Source organism: Sus scrofa, chromosome 9 (genome assembly GCF_054392235.1).
Source record: "Sus scrofa isolate SSC_HxYL_T2T_F1_AM1 chromosome 9, Sscrofa_HxYL_maternal_Yorkshire_Landrace_v2.0, whole genome shotgun sequence".
Lineage (NCBI taxonomy): Eukaryota > Metazoa > Chordata > Mammalia > Artiodactyla > Suidae > Sus > Sus scrofa.
In genome coordinates this window covers 98595488-98611152 of record NC_139391.1, presented here as the reverse complement: position 1 = coordinate 98611152, position 15665 = coordinate 98595488, and the positions used below count along the sequence as shown (strand labels likewise).

Below are 15665 nucleotides of genomic sequence, written 5' to 3'. Positions count from 1 at the left end.
AATAAAACATGAAAAACAACAAATACGCCAGCTTTTATAACACATTCAACTGAGTTCAATCAACATCTGAGTAAAAACTGCATACTGAGAAACAATTATGTGGATGCTGAGGAAATACATGAAAAAACGACCTAAAGGAGACAAAACCACAATGAGATACCACTTTGCACCGACCAGAATGGTTAGAGTCAAAAAGACAGTTAATAACAAGTGCTGTGAGGATGTGGGGGGAGAATGGAACCCTTACATATTGCTTACAGAAATATAAAATGGTTCATTGTTGGAAGAATCTGGCAGTTCTTCACACAACTAAAGAGAATTATCAAATGATCCAGCAATTACGTTTCTAGGTAAATAGCCAAGAGAAACGAAGGTACTATGTTCACAGAAAAACTTGCACATGAATGTTCAAAACAGCATTATCTATAATATTCAAAAGGTGGAAACAACCCAAATGCCCATCAGCACATGAATCAATAAACAAAATGTGGTGTATCCATGCAATGAAACGTTACTCAGCCATAAATAGGAATGCAGTACTGATACATGCCTCTACTTGGACAAACCTCAAAAATATCATGGGAGGGGGAGGGAGTGGGAGGGATCGGGAGCTTGGGCTTATCAGACACAACTTAGAATAGATTTACAAGGAGATCCTGCTGAATAGCATTGAGAACTATGTCTAGATACTCATGTTGCAACAGAACAAAGGGTGGGGCAAAAAATATAATTGTAATGTATACATGTAAGGATAACCTGACCCCCTTGCTGTACAGTGGGAAAATAAAAAAAATAAAAAAAAAAATAAAAATATCATGGCTTAGTGATATAAGCCAATCAAAAATACCATGTATGGAGTTCTCGTTGTGGCGCAGTGGTTAACGAATCCGACTAGGAACCATGAGGTTGTGGGTTCGGTCCCTGCCCTTGCTCAGTGGGTTAACGATCCGGCGTTGCCGTGAGCTGTGGTGTAGGTTGCAAATGCGGCTCGGATCCCGCGTTGCTGTGGCTCTGGCATAGGCCGGTGGCTACAGCTCCGATTCAACTCCTAGCCTGGGAACCTCCATATGCCGCGGGAGCGGCCCAAGAAATAGCAACAACAACAAAAAAGACAAAAAAAAAATACCATTTATTATATTTTGTCACTCAGGAGGAGACCCCTAAGAGGAAACTCTATAGAACAGAAAGCAGCTTCGGGGTTGCTCAGGTTTAGCAAGGGGGCTAAGGTATAGGGAGGTAATAGGTAAAGGGTATGGGAATTCTTTGTGAGTTGATAAAAAGTTTAAAGTTGGCTCTAGTGATGGTTGCACATATGAAAATACAATACCCACTGAACTGTATGCTTTAAATGAATGAAGTGTAATGGTATGTTAATCATAGCTCTAGAGAGCTATTTTAAAAGTTTTTAAGGAGAAACAGGTAGATAATGACAAAAAAAAAAAAAAAAAAGCTCCAGGGGAGACTCTTGTTAGACAGGAATCTTTAAGCCAAACCTACAATATTCTAGAATAGAAGTCAGACAGAGTAGAATAGAAGGAAGCAAGAGAATTAACTCCTGCCAGATAGGTGAAATTGTAGATGAACTGGAGGGAAATTACAAGCAGGTCATTGTCACAGGTGCTTCAAGAGCAAGGCAGTGACTGGACACCGGGCATTCGGGTGCTAGGTGATAAAGGGAGGTTGTGATTTCTGTAGAAGGTAATACACTGGGGTGAGGTGCTTCAGGGAACAAAACCATGAGCAAGACTGTGGTCCACAGAGGGTGGAGGAAAGACATGAAAAAAATCATCTCAAGTTAAAACAAAATCAAATCAACACACAGCCAGTGATGAAAATTACTTTGCAATCTCCTCAGCCTGAGGATGACTTCCTTTGAAAAGTGTTTACTCTCACTTCTCAGCATGGATGGATGGGGCTCAGACGGTGGGAGATCGCACAGAACCAACCACCAGGCAGGGTCTGAACAGAGACTTTATGAAACTTCGCCTTCTGCTGAGTGAGCCTTTGATGTCAACTTACCTCTTTCATTTTAGGGACAGATAAACATAGCATGACTCAAAAGTTTACCTACTGTTACTATGTGCAGAAACCTTACTGACTGAGGCAAGAAGCTATTTGGAAAGATTCTAATGGGCATGACTATTCTTTTTATGAATTCACTAAAACTAGGCGGGTACTGTTCCCTTAATTTTTCTACTGTACTTCCCTAAATCAAGCCGTTTAAATTTAGGGTATTGCCCTGAAAACCTCCTCGAGACCTTAGCTGGTGCCAATAACAGTGTTCCTGAAACAACTAATAGCAAAATGATAGACACACAATAATAGAAAGAAACTCCCCAAATACCCCTTTTTAAGTCTTAATTTAGGCGTTCCCATCATGGCACAGTGGAAATGAATCTGACTAGGAACCATGAAGTTGTGGGTTCGATCCCTGGCCTTGCTCAGTGGGTTAAGGATCCAGCATTGCTGTGACTGTGGCCTAGGCCGGCAGCTATAGCTCTGACTGGAGCCCTAGCCTGGGAACTTCCATATTCCACAGGTTCAGTCCTAAAAAGCAAAAATAATAATAATAATAATAGTTTTAATTTAAATGCTATTCTCATGATACACTGTCCAAATCTTATTTTCAGCCTATCAGAAGAGAAAATCTTCATATCTTAACTAAGTATATTATTACCTTGATATGAACACTAAAATAATTTACATGCCTGAAAATAGATGCATTTTTTTACAAGTCTATCTTTACAAAGCGACCGTGTGCTGTAGACTAAGTGGACGTGGGCAGGACGTAAATGAAAGCAACATTCTTTATGACATGCTTCAGAAATAGAGGGCCAGGATTGTCAGAGCCAAGAGCAAGGGTGAACAGTGAGTCTGGAAAAAAGATCTGACTCTTAGTTGCCTTAATTTCTCTGTTTGAAAAAGGGAGTAATAAATATATGCAGACTGAGAAACAAAAAGAGCTTTTTTTAAAAAAGGAAAGTACAATACATAAAAACCATGCCACTTAAAAAAGTATTGCTACCCTCTAACTTTCAGATCAGTAAAAGCAACTCACAATTGCCCTTTTGAAAAAAATTGGATAACCAATTAAAAAAATCCTTCAAGAACACAAATATCATTTGCAGAACAATTATTTGCATCTTTCAAAATAATTACACTTTTCTGATCATTTAGCAAAAATTACCAATAGGCTTTCCTACTCAAATGTCCCCTCTCCAAATTATTTTCTATGCATCTTCCCAAAAAAGAAAAGCTTTAAAGGGAGGAAAAACTTTATCTTGGGAAAATGAAAGAGTAAGTCTACTAAAGTTTGAGAAGAAAGAATTTAACAAACGAAAAAGAAAAGGAGAAAATTAATAAAAGTTGCAAAAAGCTCTAGAAAGAACACTTGAGTTCAGTTCTAACTGGACTTTCAAACGATTGTGTGTTTTTCCATAAGTGGCTCAATCTCCCTCCCCACGCTCTCATTTTTGTAATTTGTCAAGAGTAGAATGTGTGCTCTAGTGCATTCAAAAGGGTATTACAAAAGATAAAATGAGAGAACAATTTGGGAAAGTTTAAAGCACTGCAAAATATAAAAGACTATTAACAACACACACCACTTTCTAAAGAACTGGTAGAACCAGAAAAATGGAAAAAAAATCAAGACATTGATATAATGTATAAAGCTGCCATTAGGTGTCAAAATACTACAATGATTCAGTGCCTTTCCTTGGTAGACTTCACTTTTTAAAAGAAACTCTTAGAAACTCTTAGCATTTTAGTTTAGAATCAATTGAATTCTTTGCTCTCAGTGAATCATTTAAATGTGCAACATCCAAGTTGGATTTTTTGTGATACGCATAATTTTCACAGTTTGAATCAGGCCTTCCTAGGAAACAACAAGAATGTATGAAGCAGTAATCGTTTCAACAGTGTTTACATGTAATGAGCATTTTTAAAAGATGCAAGAAAAAAACAGTATGATAGATAAACATTTTATTGCTAGTTATGTGGAATACCTTTCTCCTTGATAGCCTGTGTCACCACCATCTTTACCCCTTTCCAGCCAACTTTTTTTAGGTGTTGCTAATTGTGCTTCTCTATCACTTTTGCTCTATATGATCACACAGAAAACAGTGAGTACATTTTTAAAGAAATAACACAAGGTCATGGACATGGGGCATGGGAGGCTAGAGTTTTATAGGATGACCAGATGTGCTGTGACTTCTACGTAAAGAAACCACCACAGACTCCAGGGACAACCAGATAAGCCTTGATTTGATTTTTCTGGAAAATAAGTAAAGGGCTTTCTAGTTTCCTTATTTTGTTTGTGAATTTGCCTTAACAATCCAGGTGGCACTAACAATATGTGAGGATTCAGATAAATCTCTATTTAGAAAGTTATGTTGGAGTTCTTGCCGTGGTGCAGTGGGTTAAGAATCCAACCACAGTGGCTCAGGTCGCTGTAGAGGTGCCAGCTCAATCCCCAACCCGGTGTTGCCAGTTTGTGGCGTAGGTAGCAGCTGTGGCTTGTATTCAATCCCTGGCCCAGGAACGCCATGGATGCAGCCATTAAAAAAATAAAAACTGGAGTTCCCGTTGTGGTGCAGTGGTTAACGAATCCGACTAGGAACCATGAGGTTGCGGGTTCGATCCCTGCCCTTGCTCAGTGGGTTAAAGATCCAGCGTTGCTGTGAGCTGTGGTGTGAGTCGCAGACGTGGCTTGGATCCCGCGTTGCTGTGGCTCTGGCGTAGCCTGGCAGCTACAGCTCCGATTCGACCCCTAGCCTGGGAACCTCCATATGCCGCAGGAGCGGCCCAAGAAATGGCAAAAAAAGACAAAAAAATAAAATAAAATAATATAGCTTTAAAATAAAATAAAATAAAAATTATGTCTTGGATTCTAAAATGGAACACCTTTCCTGGGGGGAATAACTGGATTGAGCTATGAATTACCAACGTCCTCTTCAAATGAACTATCTTACCTAAAGCAGGATCTACCGGGTTCATAGTATGAAATCATGGAGAAGACGCTTGTGTTCTTATGAACTATTGTAATGCAATACTCAATTTATTCTTAATTGTTTGGATAGCTGCTAAATCAGTATAAGATTGTTTCGTCTAATGTATGTAGGTCAGTACATTTCTGATCCTTTTGGAGTTAATCTGAGATTGGTGAGAAAGGCCAGTCTTGCGTGCCCAGAACATTTATCACTTGGTGTCAGAGCACCACTGCTGCTGAGCCTCTTTCATGTGGGGCTTTTGTGGGTTTCTTGGCTTTCCCTGGTCTCAGGACATTCGGACTGGCATCCTCTGGCCTGGGCCATACCCTCGGACCTCCCACTCACTACCCCTCAGCTTGGGCAGCTCAGGAAGCTCAGACTTTCTCTGCTCGGGATGCCTTGTTATTGGCAGAAACTGTTCCTGTGTAGAGTCCGTAAAACACAATTGCACCCTGCTCTAATTTTGTTTGCCCTAAAGTGGAAGAGTATAAATCACTTACGACAGAGCTGGAACATAAGATATTTTGACCCATAGTTCTTAGAGCCAGAGATATAAAATTTTACCATATCCTGCAAAAATCTCTTTCTCAAGATTCTACCCGGGGTTAATTACCAAAAGCCAGCAGCATCCGATGAAGACCTAGACAAATGGGTTTGACTGAAGGATCTCTAATGTGCTATGACATCTCTATTATCAGAGTAAAAATGGTTCCCTTTAACCATTTTCTAGTAAGCCTTTTTTAAAAACTTTTCACTCCAGAAATTTCTAATGTTTTTGAAAGAGCACTTTGGACACAGTGCTCATTTATGTTTCAATTTTTCCTAATGAAGGGAGAAGCTTCCATTCCTCTAACTACCAAAGATCATGATTAGAGGTTTGGAAAGCCTTTTAGGCAGAGGCTGGAAAGGCACCTCTTTAGGGATACCAGTGGTCTATTGTGTTAGCAATTTATTCTTTGGCCAAGGTACAAACTGCACTAGATAATCTTGAAAGTCCACTTCTGCTCTGAGATTTCATCTGCCACAGACATCACGCTGTTAAGCTTTTATCGAAAAATGTCTCACACCCTCCAGACACTTTGCAGAATTAGAAACCAACTATATTTGCCAGACTGAACAGACAGGCTGGAGTTTCCAAGAGCAGATTCGTAGGCAGCTCAAAATATTTGCTGCTCCTTCTACACTGTACGTGACATGCACAGAAAACACACAGTTTCCCCTTTTCTCCTACCCCACTGGCTTTCTGTTAAGATATTCTCATTTTCCCAGGACTGGGGGTCTTGCGGCATGTTCCCAGGTCACCAAGACACAGAGCCCCAGCTACCATTAGTACGGTTAAAGTTGCCTTTGCCTGGTTTGCCAAGATTCTTAGCCAAGAGAGAATTCCAGGGGATAGTAACCCTTCTGACCTGTCAAAATCTCCCTATTATGATTTCTCAATCCATGAATGAGCTATCCCAATGCAAACGCCTGGTTAGCACCTTCCTCTCTCTCCTAAACAATTTAAAGCTCCAGAAAGGAAAATGCAAATTAAGTCCTCTTCAAAAGTAACCTAAATAAATTTGGTTCTGTTAACGTTCTTTTATTGTTGGTAGGAAATCGTTATTCAGTCCCACAGCTTAAAAAAAAAAAAAAAAAAAAAATCTATTTCAGGACAAGCTGCTGTTTGTCATGTTCTGATCCCAGGGCTCCCCCTTGTGCCCAGACAAGCAATTGCCTCAAAAAAGAACTAAAGGTCAGCACACTTAGGGTGTGGTGTTCAAGTAGTTCACTAGAGCAGCGGTCCTCAAACTTCAGTGTGCATCATAAGTTTTATCAAAACATGGGTGAAGGACTCCCTCCTGTAGAACAGAAGCTTCAAATTTAGCTCTTCAGAAAACTAAAATGCAAGACAAAATCCAAGAATCTGTCTCAGAAAAAAAAACAAGCCAAATCTACAAAATGAGGGTTAAACCAGTAGTTCTCGAATTTTAATATGTATCAGAATTGCCTTGTGTTTTATAAAAATTCCTGTGCTGATCACTCGAAAATTCTTTGGTTTTCATGGAAGGCCTAGAAATCAGTTTTAAAGCAGACATCCCAAGATTCTCTGCCACAGGTCATCTTGGGAAACCCTTGCAAAGACAGTCAAGTTCCCCAAGTTGTAAAAAACTGCTAGAGGTCAAAGGAGGAACTTTACTTTTCCTCTCCTCAAAAGGAAATAATTAGTTTCTACATGCTATCATTTAACGTCATGATGCTATTTTGTTGTTGTTATGTTAAAACATCAGAACACACCTTGGGAGAGTTAGAGTGATAGAGCTTTAGTAACATTATCTGCTTGAATCCGAGATCTGGAGGAGGCTTCATAAGTCATCCAGGTGGACTCTTAGAGGGTAGACCCACAAAGGTGTTGCCAGGTCCAAGAAAGAATCTCAGAAGGGCTACAGTAATTAGAACAAGCCTCGGAACCCAGTTCTACATGATGGGCTATCAGAGGATAATGAAGGAATCTCTGAACACACCTTCTCATAAAGAAAGTGTGCTTTGCTGCCTTGACTCCAGCGTGGATGCTGGCACATAGATCCTCTACCACACGATGCTCTTGGGCACCAGGCCCCCTCTGTTTCTTTCACAGATGTCTATTACCTTTTATTATATACTGCGCTCATCACATTCTTTTCTCACCTTTAAGAGGTAAAAAAAAATTAATTCATAGATCTATGAGAGCCAGAGAAACACAGCTGGCAAGAGATGAATGCTCATGTGCCTTTATGCCTAGAAATGGGCCTGAAAATGTTACCACTGTGATTAAGATATTAAGTAATAGAAACAACACCTAGACCACTGATTTCCAGTCCTGATGGAACAGGATTGTACCATAAGCAAGATAACTTAAAGTCTCACAAAAGTTACTATGAGACACCAAAAACAAAATTAAGGCAATCATTTTTTTTTTAAATATATTGCTATCTTGATGGAGAAAAATCTGCAAATCAAATTAGGATCCAGGAGTTCCCGTTGTGGCGCAGTGGTTAATGAATCCGACTAGGAACCATGAGGTTGCGGGTCCGATCCCTGCCCTTGCTCAGTGGGTTAACGATCCGGCATTGCCCTGAGCTGTGGTGTAGGTTGCAGACGCGGCTCGGATCCCACGTTGCTGTGGCTCTGGTGTAGGCTGGCGGCTACAGATCTGATTAGACCCCTAACCTGGGAACCTCCATATGCCGCAGGAGCAGCCCAAGAAATAGCAAAAAAACCAAAAAAATAAATAAATAAAAAATAAAAATTAGGATCCAAAGCTACTTGAACCCCCCCAAAATTTCAGAATAAATAATCTGCATACTGAACAATGAATAACCATGAAAAATTAAAATCAGGAGACATTTAAGCATTACTTATGCCGCGATAGCAATCTTTAAGTTGACGGTTTTGAGTCCATGAAACTGCTTGTTTTTTCCTAACGTTCCCACAAATGTGGCTATATTAATCAGATCTAGACTGTGGACAGCTGTTACGTCAATGCCAATCAGTTAGGTGAACTGTATAATGTAGTCTCTACGTCTGACTCTAACTTGGTGATTCCACCACCACTGATCAGAAAACTCAAGAGGTGGAAATGGATCTACCCTGACCACCATCCCCTTGTAGAGAAAGGCACTATGACCCAAAGGTTAGATTGCTCAATCTAGATCACCCAGATAGTTCGCTGCTGATGAAATACTATAACCAGGAAAGTTCCTAATCTAGCTCTCAAAGAAACTGAGGCTAGAGTGTAAGAATAAATACAAGGATACAAACAGTATAGTTATATCTCACTTAAATAATTTTCAAGAGAATTAGACACTCAGGCAAACAAGATGAGAATATGTCATTGGGGAGAGTGGGAAGTATTGAGATTGGCAAGAAGAAATACCTCCTGACAGGCACTCCGCACATCCATACAGCAAAAATCTATAGATTCTGTGTCTCTTTCTGCCTTACATCCATAGAGAGCACAGTGCTGAATAGTGAGATTCTGGAGAGTTTTGCTTCCTGATACATGCACATGTAGAAGAATCATATAGAAATAAGACTACCTGGGGACGGAAATCACTCCTGCTCCCTGTTTAGCAGGATTACACCTCATTTTCACAGCAGTTGATCGGCCATTAACACAAGAGGTTGTAGTTGTAGAAGACCTATTGGAGGGCAGACGTCATTTCACAAAACAGGTATGACACAGGTTACAAAGACAAAAGTATCCTGGGTGCATATTCTAATAATATATGAAAAATGTATCAACATTCACTAACTGAGCATTTTAATACATATTGAGTTCACTGACTTTCACTGCCTATGAAAAGTGAAATATTTCCCCAGGTAAAGTGTTAAGCTATCATCAAAGGATTTAGTAAAGCTATTCTAATTATAATCAAAATTATAATCAAAAGAATTTTTAAGAGATTAGAGGCCATAGCTACTTAGGCTGATGTTTTGATGTGTGAATTACAAATAATTACTGCCCAGACAATGAAGTAGAGTCTCTTTATTGCCTAATTTAAAAGATTATATATATGAGAAACATTATATAATGCTTTCTAAATATTCCATGTGTCCCATTTTTTACTAAGCCCTTCAAAGAACCAATTACTAATTATCTGTGAAGTATAAGCTACTATGCTAGCCACCCTAAAGTGACATTCTTAAGATTAAGAAAATAGTTAAGAGAAGCAGCATGTTCACTTACTTATAAAAGAAATGCACATCTGGAATTTGGCTTGGTGAAACTGGGAACATATCTTCTTTTATATTAATATTTTGCAATGTGGTTTCAACTGTCACTCCTAGATGACAGTAAAAGAGAAACTATTAAATCATATGGAAAATTAAGTTTACTTATTCTCTGTATAACTGAATAGAAAATAGCTTTACTCTGATGCTGTAATTTTATCAGAAATATTATATTAATCCATTATTGGTAAGAATAATAAACTTTACATAGTTTCCAGAATAAAAGGTAAAAGATTCTACTCCCTAGCTTTCTAATCTTATTTAAGTTACTTTACTTTCCTGGTTCTCCTGAAATCCGTAAAATGAATGCAGTGATTTAGATTATCTCAAAAGTTCCTTCCAGTTCTAACATTTCAATAATCTACTATTATAATTCTCAGCATTTTATGTGTTTGGTTGAATAAGCTGGGCTACTTTGCTATACAGCTTTTTGTTCACATTCATTATAGACACATTTGACAAAACAAAAATTTCTGCATCCTAACAGCTTCCAAAAAATACCTCCAAATTTTACTTAACTGACAAGTAAGTCATTCCCCTCACCCCAGGCAAAATGATTGCAAAGCCAAAAGGCAAGCACTAACAGCAACCTTTGTTCTAAGATGTCTGATGATGAACGCTATAACTGTCCTTGGTGCTGAAAATTACAGCTAAACTCCTCTGCAGTCTATAGCAATGGTTCTTAACCTTGCTGCAGATTAGAATTATCTAAGTTTGTTAAATTGTTAGATTATCATATGCCTTATATTTCCTAATCCCTACCCCAGAGATCTTAACAAAATTGATTCTTAAGAATTACTACTTAGGGACCTGAATTATTCTTAAAACTTCCCTATAATTTCTAGACCACAGAAATAGAAGGGGCAGATATGGTAAATACAACTCAGCACACTGACTCTTGCTGCTTGTTACCAGCTTCTGGTATGAAAAAAGAAAATGAAGACTGGCAGCAGATATTATGATTTAGGTTTATATTGCGTTTGTTTATTGTTCTTTTGTTATCAGTTTGGGTTTTTTCTTTAATTATGTGGCCCCTTAAACTCCTAAACAATCTGAGGAAAGGCACTGACTCAGAAAACAATATACCCCATATAAATTAATACACATTGTAGAAGCTTTCTCTACTCACTGAGATTGGTCAAAATATCTCACTTGTGGGAACTTTTTTTTTTTTTTTTTGGTCTTTTTGTCTTTTTAGGGCTGCACCTCAGCATGTGGAGGTTCCCAGGCTAGGGGTCTAATCAGAGCGTAGCCACCTGCCTATGCCACAGCCATAGCAGTGTCAGATCCAAGACACATCTGCGACCCACACCACAGCTCACAGCAACGGTGATCCTTAACCCACTTAGCGAGGCCAGGGATGGAACCCACATCCTCGTGGTTCCTGGTCGGATTCGTTTCTGCTGTGCCATGACAGGAACTTCACTTGTGGGGACTTTTTAACCATGTTACAAAAGATGGTTTAGATTTACCTGTGGGCTTTATTTATCTTTGGTGAGCACCAATGCAATGACAAGTTATCAGTACCATAATTTCAGAACAAAGGCATGAGTGCACTTATGAACCAAATGATGCTTACCTAAAAACGTATCTGCCAGAATGATGGACTGTGAGGATAAGGCTGCTCGGAAACCCTTACTTTCAGAAGGAATAATAGTTGACTGGCATACAAATGCTCCTACTAAATTTGTGTAATCCTCTGACCCTGCCGCCGTTTCCTTTACTGTAAAGTCTGTTATGTTGTTGGTACAAAGGGCCGACTTCTTCCCCTATTAGGAAAACAAAATCATAAAGAGCTTTTACTGAAGATCAGTCTCTAAACCAGATCCCAGCTGGCTAGTGATTCTAGCAGAGTACTGGCTCTCTCCTCACTGCAATTCTGATTTAATTGATCTGGTTTAGGGCCCAGGCACCAGTACTTTTTAAAAGTTCTTGAGGCAATTCCAATGTTCAACCAAGGTTGAGAGTCACTGAAGTTAGAATGAATACTGTAATTCAAGGCTGCTCTGCTTCCCCAACAACAAACATCATTTGTGCTGCATGAAAGCCATCTAATGTTAAGGAAATAAAAGTCATACACAGAATCTTCAATTCTTAGGATAACAATGCATACAAAGAGATCAGAAACCTGCTGGTGAAGGATTTAATCCTGGGAAAAAAGATTTGCTCTTCTTTCTCCTATACAGGTTTGGGTGTGTCAGGAAAGGAATGTCAAGGCTGAGAAAGCAAATATAAAAGCCGAGGATAACATTTAAATTCTAAATAGTCACTGAAAGCACCTTCCTTCAACAAATCTTAGATTCAGTGATGTGTATCTCCTCCACTACACAGTAAATTAAAGGGAATACTTCTTTAATCATTTGGAAGGTATTTGGAAGATATAATTTATAAATATTAGCAGACTCTTAAAATATAGCATGTTTAAATATATGACAGTCCCAGTCCAAAGGACTAGAGTTTACCCTATAAATTCTACAAAGAAATGTATATAGAAAAACAGGAACATGAGTATATTGGTTTTAGATGCAAGTGTGCAGAGATGGGCATAAACAAAGAAAAAAGATTTCTCTTTCTTAATGCAGCTAGCAATCCTAACCTACACAACTTTCTCCCGCCACCAAGGCTTCGCACCACAACACAGGTGCAACATATTTTTACCAAGTTTAAACGGTTGAAATCAGAAGAGAGGAAAAAAAGGGGAAAGAGCAGAGATAAACTACTGAGGAAAGGAAAACAACAATAAATGAAAAGAAATGAGAATAAAAAGGAAAGAAAAGGAGAAAGATACAAGGAGAATATAAAAGAGAAGACAGTGGTAATACAGGAATAAGAAAAAGAAGGGTAATAAGTAATGGAATTAACTTTATTCATTGCTTCATGCAGCATTTAATGCAATAGGTATTTAATATATATTTATTTATTGAGTGGACTGAGTGACTAACCAATCGAATGAGTCTACTGAATCATTCCATGTAAAATCAGGATAAGACAAATGTCAGACCATGTGAAGTGTATAGCTCTCTTAGTCTGAAAACTTCTCGAGTCATGAGATCTCTTTTTATTTCCTTTGTACAAAGTTTGGCATAGCATCTCATAAAAGACCACTGGATATATAGGAGTTAACACGGAATGAGACATGGGAGAAATGTCTTATTATATTTTCACCTTTGTTAACAGTGAATATATACATATACATCCCAACCCCAAGCTTGTATGCCCACAAAAATATTGGAAACAGAGTCCTGTAACTCTCCCATTATCAGCAGAAAGTAAGGTTTTGCTTCTTTCCAAAGAAAATAAAATCCCATTAAACCCCATTATTTATTAGCAGAGGCTACCGGACCCACTGACACTTGTCCCCTGCTTACTTCCTTTTTAGTATGAGGCAAACTTCTTGAAAGCTTTTTCTTTTCAAAACCCAAAATTGACAATATAAACAACAGTAAAACTTTCTCAAACTTTAACTTCCTGCCTTCCTAACAGGTAGGATTGACAAGCCTGACCCACTTTCACAAAACTGAAAAATCCTCAAAGCATTTACACCATGGCTCCAAGCTCTGGGGTTCAACCGACTGGATAAGTGCTTTGATGGACTGAGAACCAGACAAGGTTGCCCCTGGTGGAGAAAACTGCCAACATGCTAGGAGGCAACAGAGGATTTCAGCTGTCAAAACTCAGTTTCTGACATTTGCTTGTTAGTTTCCACAGAGATTTTATTGGTCCATCAACACAGAGAGTAACTCAGAGCTGAAACATAGCTCCATCTCACCTTGACAGTCAGAACTCACCTCATGCCCACATAAACTGATATTGAAGAAATGGAAGTATTTTGTCCCTTTGGAAGTAAAGCTGGGACCATTCATTAAGGAGCCCACACTGCTGAGGTTGCTGAAGTCATAGCGCAAACTCTGATTTTCTTTTTCATGGTAGAAAAAGCAGTCACTGTAGCAAACTGAGTGGTCCTTTGATTAAAGATTAAGAAATGTAAAGAAAAACAAAACAAAACAATATGGCAGGAAAGTATTAGTTGCTATGAAAAGATGTGTTACCAAAAATTCTACGTTTAAAAACTATTTCAGCAATTTTGTCTTAGTTGTGATAAATGTTACCATGCTACTATAGAGGATTTCTAAAACCACAGATTTCTCTAGGCAACATTCAGAAGAGTCATAATTTTTAAAGAGTAAAGTTATTCTAAGATTGTTTCTTGTTGAAAGGCATTTTAATAAATAGCCAAATTTTTGTGTTACGCCCGTTTAAACAAACATTAAACTATTTTTTCCTTCACCTATAACATAGCATCAATCTTTGCACTTAAAATGTTATGATATATGCTTGCTGTTCTCCATATACGCCTAGAGCCTACCTAGAGAGAAGCAGTTTACTTGTACTACCTTAACGGAATATACAAGAACTCAGCTTTAATATTTTTGGAAAGCACTCTTATTTGGATGCTCTTCTTAATATTTTATGTCCCCAGTAATTAGCATTTTCATGGCACATATTAAGAGCTCAAAAGATTTAAGAGGAGATAAACTAAGAAAGGGAATGAGAAAGTCATTTGTACAGATAAAGAGCAACTTCATAGCTCCTGGAGCAACATTAAGAGTAATCTGTGAGTGTGTCTATTAAAATATGCTTTCCTGGTGAGAACTAAAACACAGACCCCCTTACCTGCGTGCTTCTACTCCCAGGCCCACACGGAATACAAGCCTCCTTTCCATAGACCTGATGTATGGACAGGTAGGTATCAGGTGGACACTCCTTGCACTGGTTGGTTTCTTTCTCAATGTAGTGGCCTGGGGGGCAGGGGACACACGATGAGCCCGACTGTTCAGAACCGAGGGCACAGGCACGGCATGAGGATGCCACCCCATCAACTGCATTAGTGGCAGTGATAGAATAAATCTTCACCATGTCATTGATGAACCGTCTATTCTAAAAAGAGAGCAAGAAAGTAATGACCTCCGCCTTAGTGCTTAGTTGTACAACCAGACTGTTTTATGTTCACATCACCAAAATAACTAAGCACAGTGTTCCAGTCTGAGAGTTTATAAGTGACAGTGGACTTTTTTTTTTTTTTTTTTTTTTTTGTCTTTTTGTCTTTTTGCCTTTTCTAGGGCCACTCCTGCGGCATATGGAGGTTCCCAGGCTGGGGGTCTAATCGGAGCTGTGGCCGCCAGCCTATGCCAGATCCAGAGCAATGCAGGATCAAGCCATGTCTGCGACCAACACCACAGCTCATGACAATGCCGGATCCTTAATCCACTGAGCAAGGCCAGGGATCGAACCCACAGCCTCTTGGTTCCTAGTTGGATTCATTAACCACTGAGCCAAGTCAGGAACTCTGTGACAGTGGATTAACAGTACTTCCTTTTGGTTCTTTTTTGGAGAAAAAAAAAAAAAAAAAAAAAGTCTTAAATCTGAACACTAGAAGCGAATTTCCACAGTAATAGAGTTCCAGGAGTTTTGTCACAACCACTATGAGACTATGTCATAACTGGTACAAATTCAGACATAAGTGTACACTTCATGTCTGGAAGAACCAATATGATTTAACAAAAGAGCAATGTTATCTCTCATCACTGTTTATTCAGATATAAGCCCAAATGTCATGAAATAATAGGATGATTGCAGTGTGGCCATGTGGAAAAGACTTGGACCAGGGATTAAAACGTCCTCATGCAAACACTAACTGTGTGATCCTGATGCAATCCTATCATTTCTTGGGGCTGCTTCTCCCTCTCTAGCACTTTCCTTAACCAACAGACTCTGATTTCTACTGCAAGGAAGCCTAACACAGAGTGAAAACGTGGGTCTTACTATACTTTTCCTCTTGTGATCCTGAGTCAATTAAGGTCTAGTTTCCATCAAGCAGTAAGCATCAGTCTATCAGCAAAGAGCAGCTGCGTACTGCTTTCTGGG

At 38.9% G+C, this 15665-nt stretch overlaps 1 protein-coding gene across 8 annotated transcripts in view; it reads right to left on the bottom strand.

The window, feature by feature from the left end:
* ELAPOR2 (endosome-lysosome associated apoptosis and autophagy regulator family member 2) overlaps nucleotides 1-15665 on the bottom strand; it is a 221335-nt gene that overhangs the window by 26160 nt on the left and 179510 nt on the right. For 6 of the 8 annotated variants that reach the window (XR_014815970.1, XM_084977241.1, XM_003130217.6 and 3 more), the window contains 5 exons: nucleotides 14415-14678; nucleotides 13529-13702; nucleotides 11320-11509; nucleotides 9697-9793; nucleotides 9047-9148 (listed from right to left, as the gene is read on the bottom strand). Coding sequence is in view for 5 of the 8 variants with exons in the window: in XM_084977241.1 (XP_084833367.1) it covers nucleotides 9047-9148; nucleotides 9697-9793; nucleotides 11320-11509; nucleotides 13529-13702; nucleotides 14415-14678 (827 nt within the window). In the remaining 3 variants the exon portion in view is untranslated. The remainder of the gene's footprint in view (nucleotides 1-9046; nucleotides 9149-9696; nucleotides 9794-11319; nucleotides 11510-13528; nucleotides 13703-14414; nucleotides 14679-15665) is intronic. The other 2 variants (XR_014815973.1, XR_014815971.1) reach the window with 1 other exon arrangement.